The following is a 13,636-nucleotide window of genomic DNA, read 5'->3' as shown; positions in this document are numbered from 1 at the left end:
GAGTCGCAAACCTGATAGGCCCTGAACTGGCATCTAAGCTTCAGCCTCTGTCCCATCGACGAAATGTTGCATCCCTCTGCCTGTTCTACAAGTATTTTAGTGGTGAATGCTCTGACGAACTGCAATCACTTGTGCCCCCATGACGTGAGCACCCTCGACAAACCCGACAGGCTGCTAAATCCCACCCCCACACTGTAGAGATCCCTAGATGTAAAAGATCTTTTTACTCGAATAGTTTCTTCCCCAGAACCGCTAGACTCTGGAATTCCATTCCAGGTCTCTGCTTCCCCAACAGTACTGACGTGCAGAAGTTCAAGTGTAACGTGAACCGACATCTTGCTGCCCTAATCCCTACATAGTACCCCAGTAGTTGCTGCTCCCGATAGTAGCCCCCTACACCAAAGTGGCAATTTGCCTTGTTTGGGGTGAAAATGTAAAAAAAATATATATATATATATATAACTACATTATTTATTTAAAACAAAACGAAGTTTATACAGTGGTGCAATAATTTGGTAGTCACGTAAGGACGTGTGATTGTGGCTTGTACATGTTGACATCTGTGTAAGTGTGCGCAAATAGAGGTTATAGTTCATACTTTACACAAGCGATATATAGCTTAAATATAACAGTCTTGGATTGTTCATATTGTATTAGCTCTATATGTAAGCATCTTACAGATAACTATGTTTATACAAAAAATATGCAAGCCTACCTTATGTTTCTGTTGTCGCTCTCCGAGTGCATGCTTATAAAGCGCGTGGTTTATACGTGTGCACGGCTTGGTGTCAAGCAAAAAAGAGAAAGAAGAGAAGAGGACGGAAGCTTAATGTCAAAGGTCACCGGAAATACATGTGCCTCAAAGCTGTGTGATGCGTGCACGTGCTCCGCTCCATGCTTGTTCTGTGTCTGTGTGTTGGATTCAGACAAAGCAAGTTTGGCAGGTCTAAACGGCTTACTATGGATGTGACATCTAGCAATGACTACATTAGGAGCAAAATAATGAGGCAGGAGAGAAGGAGGATAATACATTGAAACGTAATTCAAATAACCGTTCCAATATATACGGACCTAGCAGAAGTCTCCTATTTCAAGAAAACCCATTCTCTAATAATAATAATGATGATAATAATAATAATGATAATCCATCCAATAAAAATTATCAATATATTTCAGATAAGAAACTTGCCCTTCTTTATTTTACATACGTGTTCTGTTTGATTTCCTATTTACCAACATTTCCAAACTATTATTCCTTAAGCACACATCATATGCATTCCTGGACTATATAAAAAAAAGGTAAAACCATTGAACAACAACTAAACGCCTAAAAGTACCTTCGTGAGACATGAGAGGTAAAAAAAAAACAATCTTGACAAAGGTGCATTTCTTCGCCAAAATATATCAACAAACATTACTTTCAAATTGTTTATTTTTTTTGTGTTGAACCAAAAACGGGCCAAAAAAAACTTTTTTTTTTTTACAAGAAAAGTCTGTAAAAAAAATCTTTATAATGTACATACTTATCACTGCATGAAAAGGTTATATTCCAAAAATCACGTAAATCGATCAAGTAGTTTTTTTTTATTTATTTAAGAAAATCAAATATTATGAGATATTTTATCAAAGAATGACTTCATGCCATCTTGTTTATGAATAATACACTGCTAGCGACACCTATTGGGAATGTTTGGAATATAAGATCAGCAAGGGTCAGACAATCGACTTGCCACGCTCTAGAAAAAAAAAACTTGGAAAATTAAGACATTTATAGGTTTTTGGGGAAGTTGAAAACGAAAATAACGTTTAAAATTCCAGCAAACGAATAATTTCCAAGATATGAAGAAATGTTAGTTTAAAGAAAGTGGGGGGGGATTACTTTTCGAAAATAATTTAACGTATAATGATCACCCACTTTATGGCCACCAGTTTTAGTGGTCAAATATTTACACAGCTGAAATACGCATTTGCCGAATTTTTGTTGGAGGATCGTCAATGTGTGGGTGCTCAATTTACGTAAAATTCTTCATATCTTGGAAACTACTCATTTGCTGGAATTTTAAATGTTATTTTCGTTTTCAACGTCCCCAAAAACCTGTAAATGTCTTCATTTTCCAAGTTTTTTTTTTTCTTCTAAAGCGTAGAAAGTTGATTGTCTGCCCCTTGCGGAACTTATATTCCAAACAATTCCAACAGGTGTCGCGAGCAGTATCATTTAAAAACAAGATGGTGTGAAGTCATTCTTCGATAAAATGTCTCATAATATTTGATTTTCTTAAATAAAAAAAACCTACTTGATCGATTTATGTGATTTTTGGAATATAACCTTTTCATGCAATGACAAGTACGTACATTAAAAAGATTTTTTACAGATTTTTCTTGTAAAAAAGTTTTTTTTGACCCGTTTATGGACAAACACCACATTTTTTTATATATGTACTTTTTTTTTTTTACACAGTGGTCATCACTTATCAAGGCCCGGAAGCCACTCAGGGATAAGGGTTATTGCAAGTACATTACGTTAGTGTGGAGATTTAATGAAGTGTCTACTTAAGGAGGCGGTTCATTAGGAATGTTTACATTGGACTTGAAGACATCCAGGTTGTAGTTCAGAGGGAAGCAGGCAGACGGAACAGAGTTCCACAGGCGTGCAGTTCTAAGAAAGAAGCTTTGTTCATGGAATCTACGTTTTGATTCAGGCACAGATAAAGAGTGGGGGAAATTTTTCACAGTGGATTCAGCACGACGGGTGTTTTTCGTGAAAGATTGGCGAGGGGGGGACCAGAGATTGGAGTTCAGACGAGCACCTGCCATGGAAATAACGATAAAACAAGGATAGGCTTGCAACGTCTCTTCTGTGGGAGAGAGGTTGCAGGGAAGAGAAAAGGACATCCCCCACTAAGCCACGAAGTCTATTTTGTACTCTGTCAAGGCAGGATAGGCTGTTTTTAGCAGCTCCTGCCCAGATATGGCAGCAGTATTCTATCCTTGGACGTACTTGGCTTTTATATAGATAGATAATTGCATCAGTAGTGAGATATTTTCTGGAGCGGTAGAAGGATCCCACCATCTTTCCAGCAACCTTCGCAACAGACTTGATGTACGTGTTCCATTTCAGATCAGGAGTAAAAGACAAACCCAGAAGCTTGTCAAAACACGGGACTTCTCCTAGACGAGAGCCATCCATTTCAATTGATGCCAGATGGGGATCAGAGCGTTGATGATGTAAAGATAGGAGTTTGGTTTTAGATGCATTAAAGGTAACCAGCCACATCTTCCCCCACTGAACCACGCGCTCGAGATCAGAGGAGAGAGAATCAGAGAGAGCTTTGTCATTTACAGCTTTGATGTATTGCCGTAGATGGTCGTGTCATCAGCATAGATGTCAACGAATGATTTAAGTATGTGTTTAGGGAGATCATTGATGTAGATCAGGAAGAGAGTTGGGCCCAGGATTGACCCTTGAGGAACTCCAGCATTAATACTGCAGGCCTCTGATTTTTGTCCATCGACCACTACTCTTATGAGCCTATCGGAGAGAAATGTTTAAATGATTGAGAAAACATTTCCAGTTATACTGTAGCTGGAAATCTTGTGAAGTAGGCCCTTATGCCATACCTTGTCGAAGGCCTTCGATATGTCAAGAGCAATTGTCCTAGAAAGGAAGCCTTTATCAAGAGATTCACTAATCCTGTGAGATATAACTGTTAGCACATCTGCGGTAGACCTTGCAGAACGGAAACCATATTGTGTGTCACTAAGAAGGTTATTTCTGCTGAAGTGGTTGACTATTTCTCTATTTAATATGGATTCCAGCAACTTACTCATAACACACAGGAGACTTATTGATCTGTATTGAGAGGGAGATGACTTATCACCTGAATTCTTAAATACAGGGCATACTGATGAGATTTTCCAGGGAGTCGGAAAGCACTTCTCCTTAAGGCAATGTTTAAACAGTTTCGTAAGTATGGGAGCAAGTTCTGGTTGAAGCTTTTTTAACACTATAATTGGGATGCCGTCAGGGCCAGTTGCTTTACTGGAATCAAGGTTCTTGATTAGCTTGGCGACCTCATGCACAGATATTTGTATGTTACCTAGCGTGTTCTGTGTTATAGGGTTAGGGAAGTTGTTGGCCTTCGTCGCATAGGGTAAAATTAGCTGCAAAGTTCTTTGCAAATAGTTTGGCCTTGTCTGATGCTGACGAGATGACGTCTGGTCCATTGATAATGGTTGGGATAGAACGCACACTTCTGTTCAGGATCCTATTTGTTATTTGCCAAAACTGGTGGGAACCAAGCCGCTGATCAGCTACTTTGGATCTAACGAACTGAGCATATAGCTCTCTTGTATTTTTTATTACTCTTTTACAGTGGTTGCTGGCGTTCCTGAAAGCAGCTTTAGTCTCAGTGCATCTATTACGTTGGTAGTTATGGAAAAAGTGATTTCTGTGCGCGATGGCAGCAACACATTCTGGGGAGAACCATGGCTGGCTGTTAGGTTTTTGTTGGGATTTTTTAGATGGTATGAATCGGTCTATGCCTACAATTAACCATTCGGTCAGATCTGATACTATAGAGGGCACTTCCTTTTTAAACATGGAATGCAGAGGTAAATCAGATATGAATGTACGGAAGCTATCCCAGTCAGCCATAGAGTATCGGTATACAGTACGGTGGAGGGGTACGTCTGGGGACTTATTACATTTCATTTTTATCTTAACTGATACGACGGAGTGGTCGGGGGATCCTAAAGGAGAATGAATGGAACATGAACATAGCTCAGGGGAAGTTGAGAGAAAAAGGTCTAGGAGGTTTGAATATTGACCGGTAGTATCAGGCACACGGGTGGGTTCGCGAACAATCTGAGTGAGGTCATAAGCAATGGCAAAATCATGACAAAACCTCCCCTCATCGTCTGTCTTATTTGAATGGGTCAGCCATTCCACGTTATGGACGTTGAAGTCACCACAGATGTGGATGTTAGCCGAGGGATGTGAAGACAGTATGTGGTCTATTTTCTCAGATATGCTCTTAAAAATAGTAACTCCGCTGTTGTGTGGCCGATAGAGGGCAAATATAAATGCAGTGGTGTAAGCAAGTGCTACCCGGAAGCACATATAGGGTAAATTAGGATCTTCTCTAGAGATATCCCTGCCACACGGGAAGTCATCTTTAATGTAGGCACATATTCCATGCCCATGGCGATCTTGGGGGTCAGATTTAGCTGTTTCAGATTTAAATGTTTCAACTTTAAGAAAAAAAAAGAAAAAAGGGAATAGGATCATATTTTCTTGATTTAAGAAAATACTTTTGCATATTTAACGTGTTCTAAAAATAGTTTTATCTGTTTATTCAAAGATTTTCCCATTAACAAACCGAGCATGCAAGATCTCCCCCCCCCCGGAGTGAAAAATTTACTTTCAACAGGACTTCGAACATTTATTCATATAATGCCCCCTAGATGGGACGACCAGAGATATCCCAGAAAATCCGTTCTGGCAAAAATTTATTATCACCATGACTAATGTTTGTGCACAATTTTTTAAAAAAATCCAAGGTGTGGTTATTGAGAAAAGTACAAACAAACGGGAGTGAATTCCTGCTAATTAAAAAAAATTATAAGTAGATTGTAGTTTGCTTGAAGCATTGTTGAAGAAATTTATAAGGTAAAATTAAAAGCCAAGAACAATGCGAGATTTTTTTTTATATAGAGTAAAATTAAATGAAAACAAAAGAAATAAATTTTTTTTTTTTTTTTTTTTTTTTTTCACACAAATTTTAACACTAAACAACAGTAATTTTTTTTTTTTTTTGTCCTGTTGTATTCAATGGTGTTATAAAAAATTATGTTTGATAACAAAGTTCGTAAATGATTTCGTAAAAAAGATAAACAGTAAACATAACAACACAAGGATTTTTATATGCAAAAAAAAAAAAAAAAAAAAAAAAAAAACAGCAATAGAACTTTTTCGCTTTCTGAAGATGAACCTGATATGGTGTAAAAGGAATCGGATATTTTTTTCTCCTTTTAATGAAACATTTTTGCATTTTTTAACGTATTCTAAAAACGGTTTTATCTTTTTGATCCAATATTTTCTTATTAATTTAAAAAAAAATTAAAATGTTTAATTTAAACAAAGGTACTTGTACAGTTTAATCAAGACATTAAAAATTGAAAATATCGAAAAAAGGTTATATTGTACATATACGTTATGGAATGAAGTTTTCCAGAAAAAAATTTCACTTAATTTCATCAAGTAGTTTTTTTTTTACAGCGAAAAAACAATTTGTTATGATACCGAGCAAAAGGTTCGATTTTTAAAAAGAAAAGCTAGTAATGAAGATGGGGAGGGAGTGTCAGCGCTTTACATTGAGTTATCTCCCCGTGGCGTGTTAAAAATTTCCATATACGTACAATATAACCTTTTTTCGATATTTTCATTTTTTAATGCCTTGATTAAACTGTACAAGTACCAGAACAAAATTTAAGTCAGTGTTAATTTTTATAAATGATAGCGTTAAAAAGGTTAAATTACTAGGTCCAATTCCTCTTTTGTCTGGAGACCAATTAAAATTAAATTTATAAAAAATAACAAAATTTAATTTTTATAAATGATAGCGTTAAAAAGGTTAAATTACTAGGTCCAATTCCTCTTTTGTCTGGAGACCAATTAAAATTAAATTTATAAAAAAATAACAAAATTTAATTTTTATAAATGATAGCGTTAAAAAGGTTAAATTACTAGGTCCAATTCCTCTTTTGTCTGGAGACCAATTAAAATTAAATTTATAAAAAAATAACAAAATTTAATTTTTATAAATGATAGCGTTAAAAAGGTTAAATTACTAGGTCCAATTCCTCTTTTGTCTGGAGACCAATTAAAATTAAATTTATAAAAACATAACAAAATTTAATTTTTATAAATGATAGCGTTAAAAAGGTTAAATTACTAGGTCCAATTCCTCTTTTGTCTGGAGACCAATTAAAAATAAATTTATAAAAAAATAACAAAATTTAATTTTTATAAATGATAGCGTTAAAAAGGTTAAATTACTAGGTCCAATTCCTCTTTTGTCTGGAGACCAATTAAAATTAAATTTATAAAAAAATAACAAAATTTAATTTTTATAAATGATAGCATTAAAAAGGTTAAATTACTAGGTCCAATTCCTCTTTTGTCTGGAGACCAATTAAAATGAAATTTATAAAAAAATAACAAAATTTAATTTTTATAAATGATAGCGTTAAAAAGGTTAAATTACTAGGTCCAATTCCTCTTTTGTCTGGAGACCAATTAAAAATAAATCTATAAAAAAATAACAAAATTTAATTTTTATAAATGATAGCGTTAAAAAGGTTAAATTACTAGGTCCAATTCCTCTTTTGTCTGGAGACCAATTAAAATGAAATTTATAAAAAAATAACAAAATTTAATTTTTATAAATGATAGCATTAAAAAGGTTAAATTACTAGGTCCAATTCCTCTTTTGTCTGGAGACCAATTAAAATGAAATTTATAAAAAAATAACAAAATTTAATTTTTATAAATGATAGCGTTAAAAAGGTTAAATTACTAGGTCCAATTCCTCTTTTGTCTGGAGACCAATTAAAATTAAATTTATAAAAAAATAACACAATTTAATTTTTATAAATGATAGCGTTAAAAAGGTTAAATTACTAGGTCCAATTCCTCTTTTGTCTGGAGACCAATTAAAATTAAATTTATAAAAAAATAACAAAATTTAATTTTTATAAATGATAGCGTTAAAAAGGTTAAATTACTAGGTCCAATTCCTCTTTTGTCTGGAGACCAATAAATATTAAATTTATAAAAAAATAACAAAATTTAATTTTTATAAATGATAGCGTTAAAAAGGTTAAATTACTAGGTCCAATTCCTCTTTTGTCTGGAGACCAATTAAAATTAAATTTATAAAAACATAACAAAATTTAATTTTTATAAATGATAGCGTTAAAAAGGTTAAATTACTAGGTCCAATTCCTCTTTTGTCTGGAGACCAATTAAAAATAAATTTATAAAAAAATAACAAAATTTAATTTTTATAAATGATAGCGTTAAAAAGGTTAAATTACTAGGTCCAATTCCTCTTTTGTCTGGAGACCAATTAAAATTAAATTTATAAAAAAATAACAAAATTTAATTTTTATAAATGATAGCATTAAAAAGGTTAAATTACTAGGTCCAATTCCTCTTTTGTCTGGAGACCAATTAAAATGAAATTTATAAAAAAATAACAAAATTTAATTTTTATAAATGATAGCGTTAAAAAGGTTAAATTACTAGGTCCAATTCCTCTTTTGTCTGGAGACCAATTAAAATTAAATTTATAAAAAAATAACACAATTTAATTTTTATAAATGATAGCGTTAAAAAGGTTAAATTACTAGGTCCAATTCCTCTTTTGTCTGGATACCAATTAAAATTAAATTTATAAAAAAATAACAAAATTTAATTTTTATAAATGATAGCGTTAAAAAGGTTAAATTACTAGGTCCAATTCCTCTTTTGTCTGGAGACCAATAAATATTAAATTTATAAAAAAATAACAAAATTTAATTTTTATAAATGATAGCGTTAAAAAGGTTAAATTACTAGGTCCAATTCCTCTTTTGTCTGGAGACCAATTAAAATTAAATTTATAAAAACATAACAAAATTTAATTTTTATAAATGATAGCGTTAAAAAGGTTAAATTACTAGGTCCAATTCCTCTTTTGTCTGGAGACCAATTAAAAATAAATTTATAAAAAAATAACAAAATTTAATTTTTATAAATGATAGCGTTAAAAAGGTTAAATTACTAGGTCCAATTCCTCTTTTGTCTGGAGACCAATTAAAATTAAATTTATAAAAAAATAACAAAATTTAATTTTTATAAATGATAGCATTAAAAAGGTTAAATTACTAGGTCCAATTCCTCTTTTGTCTGGAGACCAATTAAAATGAAATTTATAAAAAAATAACAAAATTTAATTTTTATAAATGATAGCGTTAAAAAGGTTAAATTACTAGGTCCAATTCCTCTTTTGTCTGGAGACCAATTAAAATTAAATTTATAAAAAAATAACACAATTTAATTTTTATAAATGATAGCGTTAAAAAGGTTAAATTACTAGGTCCAATTCCTCTTTTGTCTGGATACCAATTAAAAATAAATCTATAAAAAAATAACACAATTTAATTTTTATAAATGATAGCATTAAAAAGCTTACATTACTAGGTCCAATTCCTCTTTTGTCTGGAGACCAATTAAAATTAAATTTATAAAAAATAACAAAATTTAATTTTTATAAATGATAGCATTAAAAAGCTTACATTACTAGGTCCAATTCCTCTTTTGTCTGGAGACCAATTAAAATTAAATTTATAAAAAATAACAAAATTTAATTTTTATAAATGATACTTACTTTTCATGCAATGTAAAAAAGAATTCCATCAAAGCGTTGTCGTCAAGGTGCATTTCCTCCTGAATCAACTTAAACATTTCGGCATTTTTTTTCGTGAACATAATCGAAACAAATTCCTGACTTCCCATATTGTTTTTTTTTTGTTTCTAAAATTTGCACCAATGCCGCACAAACCCTTGCAACTTCCTGTTGGAAATAATGTCGGCTGGTGACAATCCTATAAAGAAAATAAAACAAATCTATATAAATCAAAAAGTAAATGTATGTATGTGTGTCTATGCAAAAATATTTAACTGATAAACCCTTAAACAATTGATTGCATAACACTGAAATTAATAGGATTAAAAGATTTTTTTATTTTAATTTTGAGTTAAAATTAAAAACTTTTATATTACACATGGCAACACAACATGTCATATATATATATATATATATATATATATATATAGTAATTTATAAAATATATACGGCAATTAAGCTACACTGAATATTCTGCGTTTCATCCACTTATAGGATTCGTCAGGCTTATGCACGAATTCTGTGGTTGCTTCTTGTTTTTATATATGTTGAGGATTTTTAGTTAGCCAATCAGCTTTCTAGTATCCACCGCGCCCCTTCCTATCAGCCAATGGGCATGCATTTTATCGAACAAAGGATCTGTTTTAGAACTAGGTTAGTGGTTTTTTTTAATTAATTTAATAATATAGCTATGCTTGCTGTGTGTGGGGATGATTTTAGCGATGTTTCGAAATTAACTCTTTCCATATCTATTTTTAATTTCTAACTCCAAACAAGAGGGGATGTAGGTATCGATAGGTGACAATCTTATAGACCAAAGCATCTCAGAGTGTATTCAATTGAAAAATTTCTAAGTCAAACAAGAGGGGATGTAGGTATAGATAGGTGACAATCTTATAGACCAAAGGATCTCAGAGTGTATTCAATTGAAAAATTTCTAAGTCCAAACAAGAGGGGATGTAGGTATAGATAGGTGACAATCTTATAGACCAAGGCATCTCAGCGTGTATTCAATTGAAAAATTTCTAACTCCAAACAAGAGGGGATGTAGGTATAGATAGGTGACAATCTTATAGACCAAGGCATCTCAGAGTGTATTCAAGTGAAAAATGTCTAAGTCCAAACAAGAGGGGATGTAGGTATAGATAGGTGACAATCTTATAGACCAAGGCATCTCAGCGTGTATTCAATTGAAAAATTTCTAAGTCCAAACAAGAGGGGATGTAGGTATAGATAGGTGACAATCTTATAGACCAAAGCATCTCAGAGTGTATTCAATTGAAAAATTTCTAACTCCAAACAAGAGGGGATGTAGGTATCGATAGGTGACAATCTTATAGACCAAAGCATCTCAGAGTGTATTCAATTGAAAAATTTCTAAGTCAAACAAGAGGGGATGTAGGTATAGATAGGTGACAATCTTATAGACCAAGGCATCTCAGAGTGTATTCAATTGAAAAATTTCTAAGTCCAAACAAGAGGGGATGTAGGCATTGATAGATGGCAATCTTATAGACCAAGGCATCTCAGCGTGTATTCAAGTGAAAAATTTCTAAGTCCAAACAAGAGGGGATGTAGGCATTGATAGATGGCAATCTTATAGACCAAGGCATCTCAGCGTGTATTCAATTGAAAAATTTCTAAGTCCAAACAAGAGGGGATGTAGGTATAGATAGGTGACAATCTTATAGACCAAAGCATCTCAGAGTGTATTCAATTGAAAAATTTCTAACTCCAAACAAGAGGGGATGTAGGTATCGATAGGTGACAATCTTATAGACCAAAGCATCTCAGAGTGTATTCAATTGAAAAATTTCTAAGTCAAATAAGAGGGGATGTAGGTATAGATAGGTGACAATCTTATAGACCAAGGCATCTCAGAGTGTATTCAATTGAAAAATTTCTAAGTCCAAACAAGAGGGGATGTAGGCATTGATAGATGGCAATCTTATAGACCAAGGCATCTCAGCGTGTATTCAAGTGAAAAATTTCTAAGTCCAAACAAGAGGGGATGTAGGCATTGATAGATGGCAATCTTATAGACCAAGGCATCTCAGCGTGTATTCAATTGAAAAATTTCTAAGTCCAAACAAGAGGGGATGTAGGTATAGATAGGTGACAATCTTATAGACCAAAGCATCTCAGAGTGTATTCAATTGAAAAAATTCTAAGTCCAAACAAGAGGGGATGTAGGTATAGATAGGTGACAATCTTATAGACCAAAGCATCTCAGAGTGTATTCAATTGAAAAATTTCTAAGTCCAAACAAGAGGGGATGTAGGTATAGATAGGTGACAATCTTATAGACCAAGGCATCTCAGAGTGTATTCAAGTGAAAAATTTCTAAGTCCAAACAAGAGGGGATGTAGGTATAGATAGGTGACAATCTTATAGACCAAAGCATCTCAGAGTGTATTCAATTGAAAAAATTCTAAGTCTAAACAAGAGGGGATGTAGGTATAGATAGGTGACAATCTTATAGACCAAGGCATCTCAGCGTGTATTCAATTGAAAAATTTCTAAGTCCAAACAAGAGGGGATGTAGGTATAGATAGGTGACAATCTTATAGACCAAAGCATCTCAGAGTGTATTCAATTGAAAAATTTCTAAGTCCAAACAAGAGGGGATGTAGGCATTGATAGATGGCAATCTTATAGACCAAGGCATCTCAGCGTGTATTCAATTGAAAAATTTCTAAGTCCAAACAAGAGGGGATGTAGGTATAGATAGGTGACAATCTTATAGACCAAGGCATCTCAGAGTGTATTCAATTGAAAAATTTCTAAGTCCAAACAAGAGGGGATGTAGGCATTGATAGATGGCAATCTTATAGACCAAGGCATCTCAGCGTGTATTCAAGTGAAAAATTTCTAAGTCCAAACAAGAGGGGATGTAGGCATTGATAGATGGCAATCTTATAGACCAAGGCATCTCAGCGTGTATTCAATTGAAAAATTTCTAACTCCAAACAAGAGGGGATGTAGGTATAGATAGGTGACAATCTTATAGACCAAGGCATCTCAGAGTGTATTCAAGTGAAAAATGTCTAAGTCCAAACAAGAGGGGATGTAGGTATAGATAGGTGACAATCTTATAGACCAAGGCATCTCAGCGTGTATTCAATTGAAAAATTTCTAAGTCAAACAAGAGGGGATGTAGGTATAGATAGGTGACAATCTTATAGACCAAAGCATCTCAGAGTGTATTCAATTGAAAAATTTCTAAGTCAAACAAGAGGGGATGTAGGTATAGATAGGTGACAATCTTATAGACCAAGGCATCTCAGAGTGTATTCAATTGAAAAATTTCTAAGTCCAAACAAGAGGGGATGTAGGCATTGATAGATGGCAATCTTATAGACCAAGGCATCTCAGCGTGTATTCAAGTGAAAAATTTCTAAGTCCAAACAAGAGGGGATGTAGGCATTGATAGATGGCAATCTTATAGACCAAGGCATCTCAGCGTGTATTCAATTGAAAAATTTCTAAGTCCAAACAAGAGGGGATGTAGGTATAGATAGGTGACAATCTTATAGACCAAAGCATCTCAGAGTGTATTCAATTGAAAAAATTCTAAGTCCAAACAAGAGGGGATGTAGGTATAGATAGGTGACAATCTTATAGACCAAAGCATCTCAGAGTGTATTCAATTGAAAAAATTCTAAGTCTAAACAAGAGGGGATGTAGGTATAGATAGGTGACAATCTTATAGACCAAGGCATCTCAGCGTGTATTCAATTGAAAAATTTCTAAGTCCAAACAAGAGGGGATGTAGGTATAGATAGGTGACAATCTTATAGACCAAGGCATCTCAGCGTGTATTCACGTGAAAAATTTCTAAGTCCAAACAAGAGGGGATGTAGGTATAGATAGGTGACAATCTTATAGACCAAGGCATCTCAGCGTGTATTCAATTGAAAAATTTCTAAGTCCAAACAAGAGGGGATGTAGGTATAGATAGGTGACAATCTTATAGACCAAGGCATCTCAGAGTGTATTCAATTGAAAAATTTCTAAGTCCAAACAAGAGGGGATGTAGGTATAGATAGGTGACAATCTTATAGACCAAGGCATCTCAGAGTGTATTCAATTGAAAAATTCCTAAGTCCAAACAAGAGGGGATGTAGGTATAGATAGGTGACAATCTTATAGACCAACGCATCTCAGAGTGTATTCAATTGAAAAAA

At 33.3% G+C, this 13,636-nt stretch overlaps 2 protein-coding genes across 3 annotated transcripts in view; one reads left to right on the top strand and one right to left on the bottom strand.

The window, feature by feature from the left end:
- Positions 1 to 13,636, top strand: part of LOC145270603 (uncharacterized) — a 96,672-nt gene that overhangs the window by 46,565 nt on the left and 36,471 nt on the right. The gene's annotated exons all lie outside the window — the stretch shown is intronic.
- Positions 1 to 13,636, bottom strand: part of LOC145271235 (uncharacterized) — a 30,188-nt gene that overhangs the window by 11,467 nt on the left and 5,085 nt on the right. Inside the window, exon 2 of one of the 2 annotated variants that reach the window (XM_080126789.1) lies at positions 9,432 to 9,648. The exons of the other annotated variant lie outside the window; for it this stretch is intronic. Within the exon in view, the coding sequence (XP_079982915.1) occupies positions 9,432 to 9,559 (128 nt within the window). The 5' untranslated portion in view covers positions 9,560 to 9,648. The remainder of the gene's footprint in view (positions 1 to 9,431; positions 9,649 to 13,636) is intronic. 2 annotated transcript variants of the gene reach the window in all.

Source organism: Euprymna scolopes, chromosome 46 (genome assembly GCF_053919585.1).
Source record: "Euprymna scolopes isolate OS-2025 chromosome 46, ASM5391958v1, whole genome shotgun sequence".
Lineage (NCBI taxonomy): Eukaryota > Metazoa > Mollusca > Cephalopoda > Sepiida > Sepiolidae > Euprymna > Euprymna scolopes.
Note: the sequence above shows the minus strand (reverse complement) of the source record. Positions and strands in the feature narration are given on the sequence as shown.